This window comes from Sceloporus occidentalis, unplaced genomic scaffold (assembly GCF_023333645.1).
Source record: "Sceloporus occidentalis isolate IW3139 unplaced genomic scaffold, rSceOcc1.0.p SCAF_5, whole genome shotgun sequence".
Taxonomy (NCBI): Eukaryota; Metazoa; Chordata; class Lepidosauria; order Squamata; family Phrynosomatidae; genus Sceloporus; species Sceloporus occidentalis.
This window is the reverse complement of record NW_028316985.1, coordinates 140,110,557-140,129,444: the sequence shown is the minus strand read 5'-3', so window position 1 is coordinate 140,129,444 and position 18,888 is coordinate 140,110,557. Positions and strand designations below refer to the sequence as shown.

At 38.5% G+C, this 18,888-nt stretch overlaps 1 protein-coding gene across 1 annotated transcript in view; it reads right to left on the bottom strand.

The window, feature by feature from the left end:
* Positions 1 to 18,888, bottom strand: part of DCHS2 (dachsous cadherin-related 2) — a 123,378-nt gene that overhangs the window by 39,480 nt on the left and 65,010 nt on the right. The window contains 4 exon segments of the mRNA XM_089527233.1: positions 2,079 to 2,178; positions 3,270 to 3,463; positions 5,225 to 6,334; positions 10,076 to 10,312. Coding sequence (XP_089383359.1) covers positions 2,079 to 2,178; positions 3,270 to 3,463; positions 5,225 to 6,334; positions 10,076 to 10,312 — 1,641 coding nt within the window.

Genomic DNA, 18,888 nt, shown 5'->3' with positions numbered 1-18,888 from the left:
CTCTCTGGCTAACAAAGTCATTATGTCCAAGTTACTACTCATGCCTCTGGAGCTGAGATTAAATTTTAGGAACACAATAAATGTAGATTACAGAGCTCTAATAAAATCCATGGTAGGATTAATGTAACTAGCAACATTTTTGGCACAGTGACCCAATGTATCAATGCAGCTATGAACAGAATATTTATCAACAACTGGTGTGATCAAGGAAGTGGTTTGAATCAGATGACCTACTAGCATCTGGATATTAGCAAGATGGATACTACAGCTGCACAGGGACCCGGTCACTGGTGGCACACAGCTACAAATTAAAAATTAAACCTTCATATGCCTCATTTTGGGAAATAGGTACAGTAGTTTAGTTTTATGGCACTTTAGTTGGTTAAGAGGTATAATGTGAACTATAATTTGATTCTGCGAAATATGGTTAATGTAAAATTCATCTGTATCAAGGCTATGTTATTTGTTACTCAACTTTCAATTTATGATGTCAATTATTAAAGATTTACTTGGTTTATCCACTTTACTCCAAATATTCCATGCAATGTACACACGTCCCTCCACATTTGCTGGGCCTAGGAGACAGGACCCCTGTGAATGTGGGAAAACTGCAAATAACAAAAACACTATGTTTTTACCTGAGAGAATACTTCTCTAGGAATATCTAAGTCCTTCAGTGCAACTCTGTGGTCAACATCTGCCAGATAACAGTATTGACCACAGAACTGCTGTTATCTGGCAGAGGAGCTCCAAATGCCTAGGAATCTCTAGGTCCTTCAGTGCGATTTTTGGTTAAAGTTGACCATAGAGTTACGCTAGAGGACCCAGATATTCCTAGAGAGAACATATTAATAAAATCTGTGAATAATCAAAGCCGCAAAAGTCAAAGCCGCAAATGTGGAGTGATGAGTGTAGGTGAAACAGTAAGAATAAATTCCAGAAAAGCAATGTTGTATGTGTTTCACACAGTTGGAAAATAGGAGAAAAAAAGGATTGTATTTCAAAGGCTAACAAATTTATTGAGGCATGAACTTTAATAGGCTATAGCCTAACCCATCGGATTGAAGTAAATGTGTTGCCTCATAGACCACCATGGAACCAGCACTTTAAAAAATGGTTTGCTTGTTTTGTTCTTTTTCAATGAATAGTGTAAGGCTGCAGATAAGGCTATAGCTTTCCTTTGCTCTTACATCTGAATAAAATGTGAAGAATATGATCCATTTAGTGTTAAGAAAATCCTTTATTCATTTTAACTGGCAATTTTTAAAAAAAACAAACCCTAAAACAATAGATTTCATTCATGGTTTTTTGTGGCTTTTTCAGGCTATGTGGCCATGTTCTAGTAGATTTTCTTCCTGACGTTTCACCAACATATGTGGCTGGCATCTTCAGAGAATTCAGAGATTTCATTCAATTCACAACCAGGCCCTAAAGTATCCTTACTTCTCCCTTTTTTGTGTCATAGCAGGAGGGGAAATTAACATTTTGCTCCCAAACTCTTATCTGCTAAACGTTTCACTTAAAGAGGAATGAAATAGGATCTACATAAGCCACATTGTTTGCTCACATTATCTTTTGATCCCCATCTCAGACTGTTAAGACCAGGTATTAAAGGAAGATTTCCAGTTAATAATGGGAAAGAAATGCCATTTTTACACTGGGAAGTGGAAATACACTTTGTCATGAAATAAATAATACACTACAATGACCTACATCCTAGCTGGATTGGATTTTTTATTTGACAATTCTAGGGGCAATGAAAAAAAGTATGCATAACTGTCAATGGATAAATACTTAAAAGCATGGTGCGACTGTCAGAAATGTTTGGAAACGGCAACTCAGTCTTGGAATTCAGGTCACAAATCATATGTCACAAAAATTACTAACTCACCACATATGATGTAAAGGAATTGAAATTCCCCTTAAAGTATACATTTGACTGTAAAAGAGGCATTTGTGATAGAAACAGACACACCCATTCTATAGGTTTATGCTATATGGTTACTGGCTCATTTTCTCCAGATATTTTGATATCATACAGTTTCTTATTTATAGTCAACAAATACAAAAATCCTTACCTGCAGACAATGAATATAGAACTATCCCATTGTTTCCAGAATCAAGGTCTGTTGCAAATATGGTGGCAACAAGTGTTCCTGCTGGCTGCCCTTCCAAAACCTAATGGTAAGCAGATCAATTAAAATTAGACTTTTCAAACTGCAAAGAGCGCTAAACACAAAGCTAGTAAATTGTGCTCCAGCTCCACAAAACCTGGTATTCTGTGCTTGTTAGTAATTAAATTGGTACAAATTTGGTAAACATTTTAAATAATCTTTAGAAATATATTTCTACTTATATATTTCTTCATAGATCTGAGGGAGAAAGAAATATAAGGTCTCTTATATTTTACTCCTAGTTTTCTAGCAAGCTTACTAGTGTGTAATTTAGGGCTGGAACAGACTGGCAAGAAGAGAAAAAAGCCGGTTTTTGCAGCTTTCCCACAACCCAAAGCTGGCTTCAAGCTGCTCCAGCGGCATGTGGTGTATAAACGGTGGGACACTGGAGTGCCTTGAAGCTGCTCACGTCTGGGCAGCCAAACAGCTTCACACTGGCTTCAGGGTGTCATCGGTGCATGTGATGTGTAAACACCACACTCTGATGATAATCGGAAGCGGGCTTTTTTCGGCTGTCTGTTTTGACCCTTAGAGTGTTTAAACTTGTAGAAAAGTCAAACTCTGTATTATTTACACTAGACGTGGATTTTACATGATAAAATGTCAACAGGAAAGCATAAAGTTATAAATGAAACCAATCTATTAAGAAAAGGGCAGGACAAATAAAGTTATTAGAGGGCTGGTATCACATGCAACAGTTTCTTAACTGCAGACATGATAAACTAAATTTTAGTTTTCAAACAGATTTAATCTCACCAGTTAATGCATACTAAGTGTGTGTAAAATTTGTCTTTTAAAGTGATTTCCAGTTCAAGCATATTGCCACAAGATGGTGCTCAAAACAAAATTTAAAACTTATTGTACGGGCAGCTGCAGGAGACGAAAAAGGACTTTTTCACACACAAGGCTTAACAGGTTTTTGCTTACATTGGTCTGGAGTGTGAATTTAACACCTATACTGGGTGGAACATACATTCAAATTACTCTCTCTTCCATACTCCATATTGCAATAATATCCATTCATTTAAAACAAACATGGAACAAAGGTACTTCACTGAGTGGAAAAAGAAAATATCTACAACAGTTACTACAAACCTTGACATGCAGTGGAAGCTGGGGGAAGAATGGATGATTGTCATTCAGGTCAGTAACTGTAATATAGGCAGTTACTGTGGAATTATGCTGAGGGACTCCATGATCAGTCACCAGAACAATCAGATGGTGGTGAGCTTCCTGCTCATGATCTAAAGCAACCCAGTTTATAATTTCACCTGGGACAAGAACGACAAGTAACGGAGTAGAGAATTACAGGCCAGACATGATACGTTTTAGTAAGTTGCACTAGATTTCTACTACATGACAAAAAATGACTTCTGTCACTTGATATCTGTACTATATGGACCCAAGCTAAAGCGTGTCCTTCAGTACTTGTGTACCTTGGGGCCCTTATAACTTCACTGTACTCCAAGTGACTTGACTTTATACACACACACTCGCTCACACTAACTTTAAAGGCATATGGCTGCTCTAAAGAAGCCAAAATAGATTTTCTCTTCCCTGCCAGCAGAATAAAAGGGTGAAAATTATTTTAGTTATTGGCCAGCTGGCTGAGACATCATATACTGGGGACCCTCTCAGCATAGAGCCTTTGGGGAGACTAGCAAGCAGTTTCCTCACTGTGCTGTAGAGCCTTGCAGCCACTTGCCATGAGCATCTGGCCTTTTTTATCCCAGATTTGGGGTTACTTTTTACCAAATTCAGTGCAACAGAACAGTGGTATACTTGTTTGATCTCCTCATTATCTTTCTAGAGTCATCTCTAAAGCCACTTTGCTTTAGTCATTTTCCAGATGGCAAATGGTCCAGGTTTTGTGGAGAGCAAGTCTCAGATTCCACATCTGCATAGTACAGGGCCTCTCTTGCCAACTAATTTCATCACTTGTGGATGATTTTCATTCCTTATTCCCTTCTGATTGATGTTCAACATTTTATGGTACTGTGCTAAAGTATCTCCCTCCTTATTTTAGCCTGGGTTGTTTAGGTTTTTTTTAAATTACTATCCTGTAGCTACTTGCACCTTCTCAAATGTTAATCAGACATTTTATTAACAGTGTGACATAAGGTTACTGGATAGTTTCAGAGAAATGGCCTTGAAGCATACCCAAAACCATAAAGACAAGAATAAAGTCAGGGGTCTAGTACAACCAAACAGAACAAGCAGGAGATTCTTCATGAGGAGTTAATGGCAGAAGAGACTGGTTGCCAATGCAAAAACTGAAAGACAACAGATAAAAATCAGCTAAAGAAGTCAAGTAACAGAGTTCGGTAAATAAATGAAGGACAAGTGTTAGGAAGAAACAGGCACGACAAAGGCAGATGGTTTCTGTGATAGCCCAGAGAGGATACAGAAGTAAGAAGGTAAATAGTTTTTCAGAAAGTGGTGCATACATTGAGGGATGGATATGGGAAGAGTGGTATCAAATGTTTGGTCATAGATTAAGCGGTTTGGTTATCATTTGACCTGGAAGCCAATTGTTCTGACCAGCATTTATGTAAGTTATGTATAGGAATCTTGTGGAGCTCATCATCTAACACTGCACTTTGCCAGGAATTTGAAAGCCTCAAGTGACACTAATTTATAATTATACTTGCTGGTAGTTTTCGACTGCATGTCTTCATCAAGCTAGCAGTAACATGCCTAGCAGTCTCAGGAACTATCCATTTGGATAGCACTGTGCTGCAGCTGACCACTGTTGAATAACAGGCAAAAATAAGCAATAAGAGAATATATGATTCACAGGTGATATTATTAATCAGTTTGCCCATTTTTCATATGCTAAGAAATCAGTGCTACATCTGTCACTAGATCTGTGAGAATATGGCTGTTAAATCATCTAATGAAAAATATAATGATTCAGCTGTTCCTTTGAGCACTTACAACACCTCACTGGCTTCACCCGTTACTTTGGACAGGCAATACATTAATATTCTGTCTCTCTGTCCTTCTCCCCACCTCCACTCTCTCACATACTCATATACAGAGAGAGGGAGAAAGAATGGTCATTACATATTTCAATAACTCTGGTTAGCAGAAGGCTAAACTTTCCACGAGGAACAAAGAACCACAGCAAAATGTATTACCTGTATTGGAATTGATTTTGAAATATTTTCCATCTGATAAAAGGAAATAGGAGAGCTGCCCATTTCTTCCAGAATCCTTGTCAACTGCTGCAATTGTGCCAACAACACCATGGGGCAATGAACTTTCCTCAATTTCAAAAAAATAATCATCATGTGCAAAAGCTGGAGAATTGTCATTTTCATCAACAACACTGATTATTACTGAGGTACTTGAATTTTGCTTTGACCTATCAAGTGGGTGAGTAACAAAGGCTTTAAAATTATGTGTCTGTGTGATTTCATAGTCCAAAGGATTCTGTAGGTAAATCACACCTGTTTCAGGATCAATTCTAAATGAAGCAGAATCTATGTTTTGTTCCAGGGAGTAAATAAAATCCTCAAGGGCGTGTTGGGGATTTAGCTTCCGGGCTTGTATTTGCAGAATTTTGCTGCCAACAAAAGCTGCCTCATTAACTTCCACCTGATACACCAAATTTTCAAAACTGAATGCAGGATATCCTTTTGGTTCATCAATAAACACTCTTAGGATTAACAGAGAACTCAGCGGAGGACTTCCATGATCTTCTGCAGTGATCTGTACCACTGTATCTTCAAGCTGCATATCAGCAGCCAGAGTTCTGGTAAGATAAAGCACGCCAAAAACTGGATCAATGGTAAACACACTGGACTTATTGCTTACAACAGAGTAGCGGATTGCCCCATTTAGTCCACTGTCTTTGTCTTCTGCATGAGCTATGTAAAGAGCTGTGCCAGGTGCTGTGTTTTGCGATATATTTATCTGATCATGCTCCACCCCAAAGACTGGAGGGTTGTCATTGACATCGATCACGGTTACATTGACCTGGGTAGTGCTATAAACTGGCGAGTTTCCCAGCTGTGACTGCACTGTAAGAACTGTGTGATCATGGGTTTCATGGTCAAGCTTTTTTTTAGTGTGAATGATTCCATACTGTGGGTCAATACAGAATCTTCCAAAGGGATCACCAGAGGAAATTCTGTAAGAAATTGTTTCCAAGAAATCTGTAAAAAGAATCAGGGGGGAAAAATCAGTATCAAATAAGAGATGTGCAAATGCTCTAGAATGTTTGAAAAGTGTGCCAGAGCAATATTCAGTGAGTTGAATATTTTGAACTTCTCTTAACATTTGTTTCAATGTTTCCCCCTCTTTTTTCCATAGCCTCTAGAGCTACGAGGAAAAATGGATACTGTACAGACTCTACTCAAAGGCATGCTGTCAGCCCATTTATGAGACATGCATTTTCACCCCACAGGTATGATTAAACTTTATGAAGAAATCAATATAATTTCTCCCATTTAAAAAATACTCAAACTTTTTGCCAACTAGGTCAGGATGTACAGAGGAATTCTATTCTAACCAGACACAGTAACATTCCACTAAACTCTAATTTTATGACTTCAGTATAAGTGTTTTGAGACACACTGGTCAAACCTTGAACACTCTGAATACAAACCAGGAAGCCATAACATATATAGGTTGTGCACAGATTTGGGAAAGAGAGACCCTCAAAGGTCAATGAAATTAATATTTTTCAGCAAACACTGGAACATCAATACTGAAACTACTTGTATCACTTCCAGACCATATTCTGTAAATGCTGCAGTATTTTCTGTGGCCAAAATGTTTGCTGCTACACAGGGAAAAGGTAGGAGAATATGCACACCCACAAACGTATTCTCACTACCTTGTTGCTCAACACATCCATTTCCCCAAACTACAAGAAAAGAAAGCTTAAAGTTCTACAAAATTTATTGCAACATAAGCTGCCTGTTGGGTCTAGTTTCTTCCTCCTCTACTTATATTCTGATTCAGAAATTCTTGAAAATGTTCAACTTTTCTGTGTAGATGGTATCTATTAACCCAAACATTTCTTAGGCCCCATTCCCCCTGGGTTATAACGCGGATCAAGAATCGAATTAGGGGTGCATCGTTCCCATTTGAGCGTGCATTCGATCCTCATTGCGCCAATTTCATTCCCATTGGAATTCGGATCCCCATGTATTCGATTTTTCCTTGGAAAACCCGAATCAGTGGTGGATAAACCGGTTTTAAAAGAGTGCATATTTTTAGAGGTTTTTCCTGTGCCTCCTGATCTGATTCGGGGCAAATGAATGGGAACAAAAGGGTGTCTGATTCAGGAACTTGGGGATGGGAGGAACAGTACTCAAGGTGCTGGTCTGGGGTTCTCTTTCTTGCATTACCGGTGCCATTTTCTTCCGTTCGCATAGCCTTTCCCCCAATGGATTGGGAAGCAGGGGAAGGCGATCGCGCTACATTGAGCTGCAAACACAGTAAACAGATTAGGCCTCCTGCAACCTCCCCCCTGCTCCACATTCATAGACCAACATGTGAGGTCACCATTTTAAACTATTTTCTTTTCTTTTTTTGCCTCTGTCTGAGTGCCTGAGCAACAGATCGGCTTTGCATTACATGCCTGCCTGATCGCCCCCCAGACAGCCCAGGGAGCAATGGGGGAGGCAAAGGGATTTGGGGGGAAGAGAGGCTCCTTCTCTCTTCCAGAGGAACTATGGGAAGACACAGAAGAGCCTGGATGCAAAGGGATTTGGGGCAAATAGAGGCTCCTCTTCTCTCTTTCCCAGAGGGAGTCTGGAGAGACACAGAAGAGCCTGGACGCAAAGGGATTTGGGGCGAATAGAGGCTCCCTTTTCCATTTCCCGGAGGGGAAAAGCGCCTAAGCGACTGATTGGCTCTGATGTCAAGGGCTTAGACACTTGATTGACAGCTGCTTTAAAAAAAAGAGGTTCTGAAAGGGCAATGGGAACAGGGAGCAAAATAACCCGCTTCAAATTACCATGGGGAAAATACCAATGGGAACGAAAACAGGGGTAAAAAAACCCAGGTCTGTTTGCATCCGTTTTTTAATGGGAACGATTGGTCAGATTCGAGTCAGAATCTGAGTCAGAATCACAGCGAAATAAGCCACTTTTTTTGCCCAGTGGGAATGGGGCTTTAGATGCTTCAGGCAATTCTGACTTTGCATAAATGATTATTTCTTTCATCACCCACACTGTCACTTTCAGGTCACATAGACAGGGCAGATCATATTGAATTCCAGTCACAGAACCCATGCACTGAAGATACCAATAAAACTCAACAGAACCACATTATTCCTTTTGCTCTGATATGTGCTCAAACATTAACTGAATGACAGTATAGCAGAAATGGGAGGGTTCTATGCATAGCCAACACTTTGATTAGGCTGAATAGTGCTGTGTTCCATCCAACATCTTGATAGGGCCTTTTATCGCTCAGGCTCATCCTATTTGAATGACCATGTCTTCCCATATAAGTCTGTCCAAATTTTTAAGACTGCAGGGGACCTCTCTATCCCATTGCCTTCACAGACATAGTGGATGGGAATGTGGGAAAAGACCTGTTCTGTGGCTGCTACCACACTTTGTAACGCCTTCCATAAGGAAGCAAGGATGATTCTTTCTTTGCTGTCATTTAGGTAGCAAAACATTTCTTTGTAAACTAATTATAATGAAAGGACTTTTTACACTGCTATACTCTTTCTAATTTTTAAGTATGATTTAAAATGGTTTTAATCCTGTTATTATTTAATACCATTTTAATCTAAATTTTGCATGTTTTTAGCTATATGTATTTTAGGCTGCATCTGCACTGCAGAAATAATCCAGTCTGACACCACTTTAACTATCATGGCTCAATGTTAAGGAATTCTGGGAAATATAGTTTGTTTTGGCACCAGAGTTCTCCAACAGAGAAGGCTAAATGTTTCACAAAACTACAATTCCCAGAATTTAACAGCATTGAGCCATGGCAGTTAAAGTGGTGTAAAACTGGATTGTTTCTGAAGTGCAGATGCAGCCTTATTACATTTTATGACTTTTTTGTAAGTGTCTTGAGTTCCAGCTTGGGGAAAAGGAAGGATATAAATAAAGGGATGGATGGATGGGTATTTGGGAGGTGTGCGTTCCATTTGATATCACTAATGCGTAACTATCCAGATTAGAACATCTTTCTGCCTCCCCCCCCCCCCAGCTTTTCGTGGAACTCTCATTGATATCTCTATTTTAATTCCGATTGTATATTAATGGTTTTATACTCTTTCTAGGTTTAATTTCTTTTTAGTATTAACTGAATTTACAATTGGGATGAGGAATGGGTTTTGCATTTTTAAGCATCTTTCCTTTATTTTGCTATTTTTACTGTTGTAATCTGCTTGGATTCCTTGAGATTAAGCGGATTATAAATAAATTATTATTAATATTATTATTATTATTCCCCTCTCTGTCTCTCTCTCTGTGTTTGCGTGTATGATAACAGCCACAGATGCACAAGCACAGATGGGATAGATATGAATAAACAGGGGTGTACTGAATCCACCATGTGTATTCTGTGAACTCATGATGCAAATGAGTTATGTCTGATATATCTCATAATGTTTGGCCATTGTAACAGGAGAATTTATTTTAAAAAAATGATAATGTCTCTATATATGACTTTTAATGTTATCTCCCCACAAACCTAAGAGAGACACTCCATAAAAATATACTTTAATAAAACACCTTGATTTCATTATATTAATTACTAGAGGACTAATTCAAAGCTTAGCATGAATTTTTGTTTTTTCAGCATGTTTCGTGTAATGAAAGAATGAAATGACACTTAAAATAATATTGGCTGCAGATGTGTGCAGCCTGTAACAAATCAAGAGTGTGCTGGAATCTGTCTGAATGGATTCCAAAGCCACTTACTCAAAGGCTCCCTGGCTTTCACTGTCCCAACAGCACTTCCTTCGGGTGCATCTTCAGGGATGGAAAAGGTGTAACGTGATCTCTCAAAGACAGCAGGAGCCACAACACTCTGGATGATCTTTAAAGTCACAACTGCATTCACAACAGACCAAAGACCACCACCATCCCGGGCAGAAACAGTCAACTGCACACTGGAATGTTCCACATTACTGAGAGCTGATATCAGATAAACAATTCCTGCAAAGAGAAAGAAAAGGAGTGAAACTGTTTTGCAGAGATGTTTTTTTAAGCTGAACCCTAGAGTGTTAATTTTAGGTTCTGAACTGGTGTTTTATTTTTACTCTTTAATGTGTTGTGACCTTTTGTGAGGGCCTTTTGGTAGAAGTAAAGAGACAGAGAGAAAATATTATCTATTTTTAATCTATCTGAGTAGATTTATAGAGCATCCAAAGACCAATGCGATTTTTAAAAATTGATTTGCAGATCAATTTTTTTAAAAAAATTAATTAATGGCATGCAGACCTATGTGTGGCTTAGAAATAAACCCTACTGAATGCAACTGGGTTCACTCTCAGACTCTTTAGTTTCTTTGTACAAGGTAGAGATACGATTATTTCCATTTCTCATTAAGAAGAGTGATGACTTCCCCGAAGGTCATTCACAGTAATTCCAAGACTGAGAAGAAGTTCAGCCTTGAAAGGAGTTTATTCCAAATCCCAGCACTCACTCCATCCATGGGACCACATGAATGGATCTTATTCCACACATTCTCATTGGAAGTACTTTGTTCAACAACTGCCAGAAATCTATAGTGCTAGACCATTCAGTAACAAATTAGTTTTAGACTGCAGATGTTGTTTACTTACATTCAGTTACAAAAAGAAGCTGCAACGTTTGCTTCCATTTTCACACAGAGAAATACTGATTGCACTTCAGACCAACATCAAGGGAATATCACTCATACAGCTTCCAAAACAAATAAGCTTCATCAAATGTTAAGTCTTTCCCACTTTTTTTTTTTTTAAAGAAAGTTGATGCCCTGGAGATCATCACAAGCACATTAACTGCACCTTAATTTAGTTTCAGGATATTCAGTATCTATCTCACCTTCTCTTAAAGATAATGGTTCACTCATGTTTGATTCTGGGTAGTACATTTTCTAGCTAAATGGGATTTCCCCCCATTTAATTCAGATCAAATTAAGATAGTCATTCTATATTACATCGAAGATAATTGGGTTCAATCCAAACAATATGGGAGAAGAGAGAGGGCAAAGCATAAGTGTTGATAGAAGAGCCCAGCAGCATTTTATTTATTTATTTATTTATTTATTTATTTATTTATTTATTTATTTATGGGGTATAAATACCACAAATAAATAAATAATAAAGAGCTGCTGGGCTCTTCTGTCAACACTTATGCAAGAGTTCACAAGATAATAATAATTAAAAAATGTCCTATACCACCTGTTACGCTTCTCTATGTGCCAGAGAATGCACAAATAGGACATCACCTTTCATGATTCCAGTGGTGTTACTAGGGGGGTTCGCAGGGTGAGGACCACACCAGGTTATACCTTAAGGGGGTGACACCACTGATCCTCAGACATCTGCATTTTGAGAGAAATGGGCTGTGGCATTCACCTGTATCTCTTCAAAATTCCAAAGAGATGGTGTAAGTGGGGTGAGGTTCATTGGGAGGTTTTTTTTAAGGTTTTTTAAAAATTAAAATTTCAATTTTTAAAAAAAATTTTCTTTGAAAACACATTTTACAGAATTTCCACTTTAGCTATGTGAAACCATGCATATGTAAATACATTCGTTCTGTGTGTATATCGTAATTTAAAGGTATAAACGTAACTCTCTTAGTTGTTTATGCCACAACTATTATATGCAGTATTTAGTGTTATATGGGAATTACGATTTATAACTAAATTAGTACAAAATATTACTAAGGATTCTGTATGGTGTGGTATGAGAGGAGTTCTATGGGAGGGGTGAAACGATGAGCTACCACACCAGGTGACACCGACTCTAGTGACACCACTGAATGGTTCCCCCTGCCACCCCTTTCTTGTGCAAGAGGTTGACAGTGAATGTCAGGACTAATCCTGTGATTAGACAGACTGAAGCAGCTGCCTTGAGTAGCAAACACAGAGACACAGGAAGCAGAGAGACTTCTGTTCAAAAGTTAAGCCCACTACCCTCAGGTGAAGTTGTGGATGTGAAGATTCAACCAGGAGTCTAATCCTCATCTGGACACAAAATGAGTGATTATGATTATGTTTGCCATAGGTGGCAATATTTATTGGGCCAGGCATAGAAAGCTGAATATTCTTTCAATGCAAGTTTTTGAATACTACCCACTATCTATAAATTTCTACTTCAGAAAATGCCACAGACCACTCTTTTCCATTACTGTAACTAACATAAACAAATTGATATGTGGCTTTGTCCAACTGCAAGGCTTAACTTTTCAACAGAAGCTTTTCAATAAAAGACTAGAAAATTCTATAAAGAACCATATTCCAAAAAGCAATGATGTGGAACAATCTGGTATATGTCTGGCTCCTACATGCATATTCACTCTTCTTTGTGTATATTCTTGATATCAAAAGAAACTCAGGAGAAACAAGAATTAAAGTGTCTGACTCCAACACAGTTGTTTCACCAGCTAAATGGGTAATTTGGGATGAATTGATAAGAAGGAGAAGACAGAAAAGTGCTTACATACAAAGGCACCTTTAGTGAATTTTCCATCTTACATTGTCAGACCTATACAAAAATAAATTGCCTCCTCATTCCTTTAAAGGTTAGTTTAGAAACTCTTTTAGAATTAAAACAGAACAACAGGTCTATGTTTGTCCTGCATGAAGACAAAAACAACAGCAGCATGCAGCAGTTCAGCAGAGATGGACTGAAAATGCATTATTGTGAGAAGATGCATCTCCAGAAAAAAAAAAAAAGGTTTGCTGTACCATTTCCCCCACTTCATTAAACATGATTCCAATGACCTTTTGCTCAAAATGCTAAGCCACTGCTCTGGAGAATCCTGACTTATCATGTACAAGTGCTGGAGAGGTGCACACTAGAGGATCATTCCTGCCTGGCTCCTCCTCTCAGTGAGAGAGAACTTAGCACACGAGGCCTTTACCATGCTGGAATCAAGGGCCAAATGCTTCAGAAGTGTGGAGGTGGGATTGCTGGTCACACTTCTCAAACATCACTGAAGCGCATCCCACTCTTCTCCCATTAACAAATCATTCATGGAGCAGCCACTTCTATAATAATGCAACCTTCCATTATTACAAAAATGGCTTTCCGCAAACGATTCATCAATGGAAGAACAGCGAAATGCCTCAGTGATGTTTGAGAAGCACGACTAGCAATCCCATCTACATTGCTTCTGAAGTGTATGGCCCACGATTCCAGAGTTGTAAATGCCTCATGTGATAAGGGTCATAGGGCTAAAGCAAATGGGACTAAAAAAGCAGCCAGACGCTGCTCTCGCCCTGATTTCCCTGAGATCACTGTGGGACTGCAACAATCAATCCTGGGGATACCTGCCATTGTAGTCCTCAACAAGCCGTGAAAAGGAGTGGTAAAAACCACTCCTTTCAGGGCCAGTTTTGGGGTATGTTTGGCAGCCCCAGCGCGACCTGTGAGTGATCTGGGGACATTCATAATTTGCATGCCCCACCCTTGGATCGGCCCGATGGTAATTCTTTTGGGACATCTGTTTGAGGCCTCAAAGGATCAGGAACTTATCGGTACAAAAAGGCTTCACATAAAATCTGATCTTTGCTAACTTTGGCTAAGGCAGACCTGTTGAATCAATGGAATAAAAGTGTTCCATTACAATTTTTTTCATTAATTCATCAACCAGTCTACTCTAGTTGAAACTAAAAACTGAATTTGGGTTATGTGTTGGCACTTTTTCAACAAGCCAAAAACTCAAAACGAGGTTTGTTTTTGAATTATCATGTCATATTGCTAATGATTTAGTATTCTCTGTGAACAAAGGCCAGATTTAATGACTTGACTATCTATAGTCAAGTTTTTTTACCACTGGTCTTTGGTTAATTTTAATAATAATGTAATCTAGTTATTTATGCTTCATCTCCTAAGAAAATTGTGACAGTTCTATAAAATTGTGTGTGTGTGTGTGTGTATATATATATATATATAACCAGAAACACTGAAAGGGGGAAAATCTTATACTTTAAGACATGCATACTGATTGTTAGAAAAGGAAATAGGAAAGGTAATCTGTGTTGCTTTTCAATGATCTATGGAATGATCTATCCATGAGCTACCTCATAGTTTTTCTGTGAAGCTAAAGTACAGAGAATTAGAACCATGTACACTAGTTTTTGGGAAAGACAGATTTACAGTTTAGTGAATAAACAAAATAATGTAAGGATTGCTAATTTATATTCTTTTAAAGACCAAAAACAGATGAAAATATCAAGATTTTAAAATCAGGATCTCAGTGAAAAGAACCATGATAGTAATCTATGGCCCGGTACAGACAAGCATTTTGTGGCGTCCTTGCTGCAAACTAGGGCTAGATGAGGCCAGGCATTTACATGCCCAGCAGCTCTAGTCCGTGAGGATGCTGCCATCATGGCTGGTCACCCTCCACACGGGCAGCGCCATGATGTTGCATGCGCCATGCAGTGTGCACATATCTCAAATAAAATCCAAATACCTCAAATCAAATTCATGTGTAAGTCATGCTAGCAGATGCTATATACAACTCCAGGATCTTTCTATGATTCTGCATCTAGTTTACCAAGCCACAAAACAGGTAGGATAGTAGTCCTGGCCATGACAGAGGCAAATTTATTCGCCCAACATGAACACTCGTTGCTTTTGCCACATGTGAAACTCACGTTTGAGGCTGGCAACTCATTTTATAATAGAATCTCAAATTTCCTTAGCTTCACATGAAGACTTTCCCATTCGTTTCAGTGGTGGAAGAACTCTTCTACTGAAGAGGAGGAAGAAGTAGTTGAGTACAAGGTAAATCCATGTGCAAAGTGATACTTCTCTGTGCATTTGTCTTAAACTTTTAGCCAATGTGTGCTTTTTATTCATAAGAAAGTTATTTATGTAGATGTTCAGGGGGTTGGACTCTCCTGAACAGAAATAAAATATGTTAAGGGAATATCTATTTACACACAGCATTTACTAAAAAAAAAATAAGAAAAGGTATTTTTATTTTCCATATTTAGTTTCAAGTAGACAACTAATAGAATTAATTTCAGTGCACATACTTGGCAGCACATACTTGATACAAAATGACATTCTGTGGCATGGAACTCCTTTCTTTTTTTATGTTGAAGGATAGGTAACAGCAAAATTAAACATAGTGAATTATTTCTAGCCTTTGTTAAATGTGGGTATACATTTACTTGTATACAGTCTGCCCTTCGTGTAAGGCAAAAATTGCATATGCTCGAGCTCCATTAGATATGCACATGTGCCACATGCCATTCTCCCAATTGCCCAACGGCTTCCATGTAAGCAGGAAGCCACCTATAATGAGCCCATGGCGTGGGCTCACTGTATAAATCAGCTTATCTCCAGGTATGTAAACTGCTGACAGATTTATTTAGGTAATTACTGATAATTTAACCTTTGAGCAAATGGAGAAGTCACAACCCACGCAGCCAGAGATCATCTAAGAAACAGCATCTACAATAACACTTGTAGTCTGAATAATGTAGGTCATGGATCATCATGCACCTTATTTCTGAGAACACATATGGACAGCTTCTATAATTTTCAAGGTTTTCTCAAGTCACAGTGGGGAGAAGAATAGTGGAGAACATATGGTACACCAGATGTTGTTTAACGCCAACTCCCACCTTCCTCAATCATCATGGCCAATGGATAACTATATGGAAACTAGAGTCCAACAGCATCTGGAAGGCCACAATCTCCCCATTCCTGGATATATTCCACTCATCGCTACTTTCTTCCTCCTCCACTGGGAAACAGTCTATAGCATGCCAGCAGCACTACATTTAGCCTGAAATCAACTTTCAAGAAACACCAAATTCAGCTGTGTCTGCTCTTTCCACCATCTAACAATATATTCTCAGCATACTGGATTTAGCCCTCCAACCAGTTGTGTAGACCATAACATTCAGCCATCTTTCTAAAGCTCTTAAGTGAAATATTTAACATTTTTAGATCCAGTTCTTACCCATAAATAGCTAAGTGATGCTCTGGGTGTGCATTTGCTGATAATCAAAAGTATGTGGGCATTGTGTGGGGTGGGTACATTAAGGCTGGTTTATTCAAATGGGTTACCTGACTTTTCACCAAAGTCATTGAAAGGCATTAATTTCTCCGTATTTTTGGCCTATTCTAATTAGCAAACACCGACAGTAGAATAAAAGTTTTGCAAGAAAAGCAAGCTTTTAAGTAAAAAAGGGAAAAGAATATAAATTACCTATCTGCAAATACAACATCCAGATGGCTTCCTACTAATATGAGGTGACAGCCAACTCAGACAGCAGCCAGATGGCTAAAAAGGTATGCGCAGTTCATCACCCAAACTCACCTTCAAATCTGGCAGCTGAACCAACTTAACACTGAGGCAAGTCAATACTCATTTCCAGTGACCTATTCAGAATGTGCATGTTTCTTCTCCACAACCTGCCCAAGTTGTCAGGAGTTAAGTATGAGCCAGAAGTTAAGTAAAAATACTACAGTCTCTGGAGAAAAATGAGCAGAGACAGCACCCTCTGGCCTGCCAGTTAGAGGACGCCCCATGTTACTGGGTATCTGCAGCCAACTACCCTATAGTTTCAACTTTTATTAAGCTATGCTCAAAATGTCCCTGAACTGCTTGACTGGAGGCAGCTTTTTCTAAGTATAATGGTAGAAACAAATCACTGCCTTGGTCCAGAAAAGCTACTTATAAATATTCAAATAAATAAATTAATTACTTATAACATTGACTAAAGAACAGAAAATTAACTTCCAAACAGATTAGAAAGTGTAATATCCTTCAAAATTACTATCATTCTGTTTAACTTCTCTTTGGGGATTTCTGGACTGCAGTAGTTTTGTTGTTTAGTTGTTAACTGCTACCAGTTATTTTACACCTTTTATTTTGCTTTTATCTGAAATGTCATTTTCCCTTAATTGTAGTCAATGATTATTCAGTCTGCTTATAGTGTCCTAAAGGAAGAAGTTTGGATGTGTCTAACAGATATGTCATTTCTTATCCACACTTGCTAAGGAATTTTACTTTTCTAACCGAAGACACCTCCCCCCCCCACCATTGTTCTTGCCCCATGCTTCCCAGGCACCTTCATTTTACCCATGGAAAAACGTGGAAAGGAGTGGAATGCAGACTTGAAATGTGTTGGCAGCCAATGCAATTATTGGTCTTGTAAGATATCTATAGGGTATTCTATAATTTGGTTAAAACTAGGAAGTGCAGAGTAAAGAGAGTTATGTGGCAAGCCACCATGCTGGCACAGCAAACAATGAGAGCTAACACTTAAAAAAAGTAAGAAAAACAGAATTCTATGACAAGGGGCTGTGTCAATATGGCAAAATGGCCCCTTCTCACCCAAGTGAAGGACATGTAACCCCTGTGCAGTTACACACACAATGCCACAAAAAAGATAAAATCTAGTTTTTCATTGATGAAAGGGCAGCACATAAAGGCTTAGGGATACACCACCCCCCTCAAAAAAAAAAAAAGTACAGGAAAAGAGTTGTGTTTGTCATTACTTTCACAGGCATTTGTTTGGTAGAGAGTAATTCTTACTTCAATGACCATTAGAAGTCCAAATGGGGAAAAAGAAGGAGAAGAGAGTTTTCCACAACCATGCAGTCATTGCACATATCATGAGACACCCTTTTCCCCGGCAGTTCAGCAGAATGAAACACAGCAGGAAGGTAATCCATGCTCCCAAAGGTGGATCAGATTGTTTTGCAACAAATCTACTTGTTATTTTTCAACTGTAATAACCCAAGACAGAACAGGGAATACACTGGGACACCATATTCATCATTTTGATTACCTGAAGTGAACCACACAGTCCCATCACCAACAGTTCTATGCAGCAGATCTTACAATCAGGAAGGCTGCATCTACACTGAAGAAATAATGCCATGGATCTGGAGCCACTTATCAATAAACAGAATCCAGAGCACAAATTGCATCTAGCTTCTAGGGAATCCAAGATGTGTGGACCAGGTGAAGTCTGTCTGCATCCAAGTCCACAGACACATCCATATTCTTACGATTAAAGACATTTAATCATTTAGCATTTGCACCCTGTATTACTATCCATAATTACTGTAAATAAGGTACAGCGAAAGTATATAAGAAAATTTCAATAAACATGGAGTTACCTTTTTAACAAATCAAACTATAGAGCAGATGCAAACTTTGCACATAAGATGTCCTAAGCTGCAAATGCCATCTGCCCTGATATGAACCATCTCTAAAGAAAATGTGGATATTTTTTCCAGTATCCTTAAGCTAGAAAAAAATCAGAAAGAGGGTCAGTAGGACACAGTTTATAACTGTTTTTAAATAGTGATTCCTGGAGTCTAGGAGCTAAGCTATTGGGCAACTAGAGTAGGTCAGCCTCTAAGAAACCCAGCTGCCGGGTGAGTTTTAGCAAGATTATAGCAGTCAGTGAATAAGTCTCATAAGAAGAGTGCTCTGATTTTGATCCAGGGACCTCTACTGCAAATTCCCAACAGAGCAATTTTAAGCCTTAATTGTTCCCAGTCTTCTTCATACCTTGAAATTGTTCCACTCAATCTTACTTATGT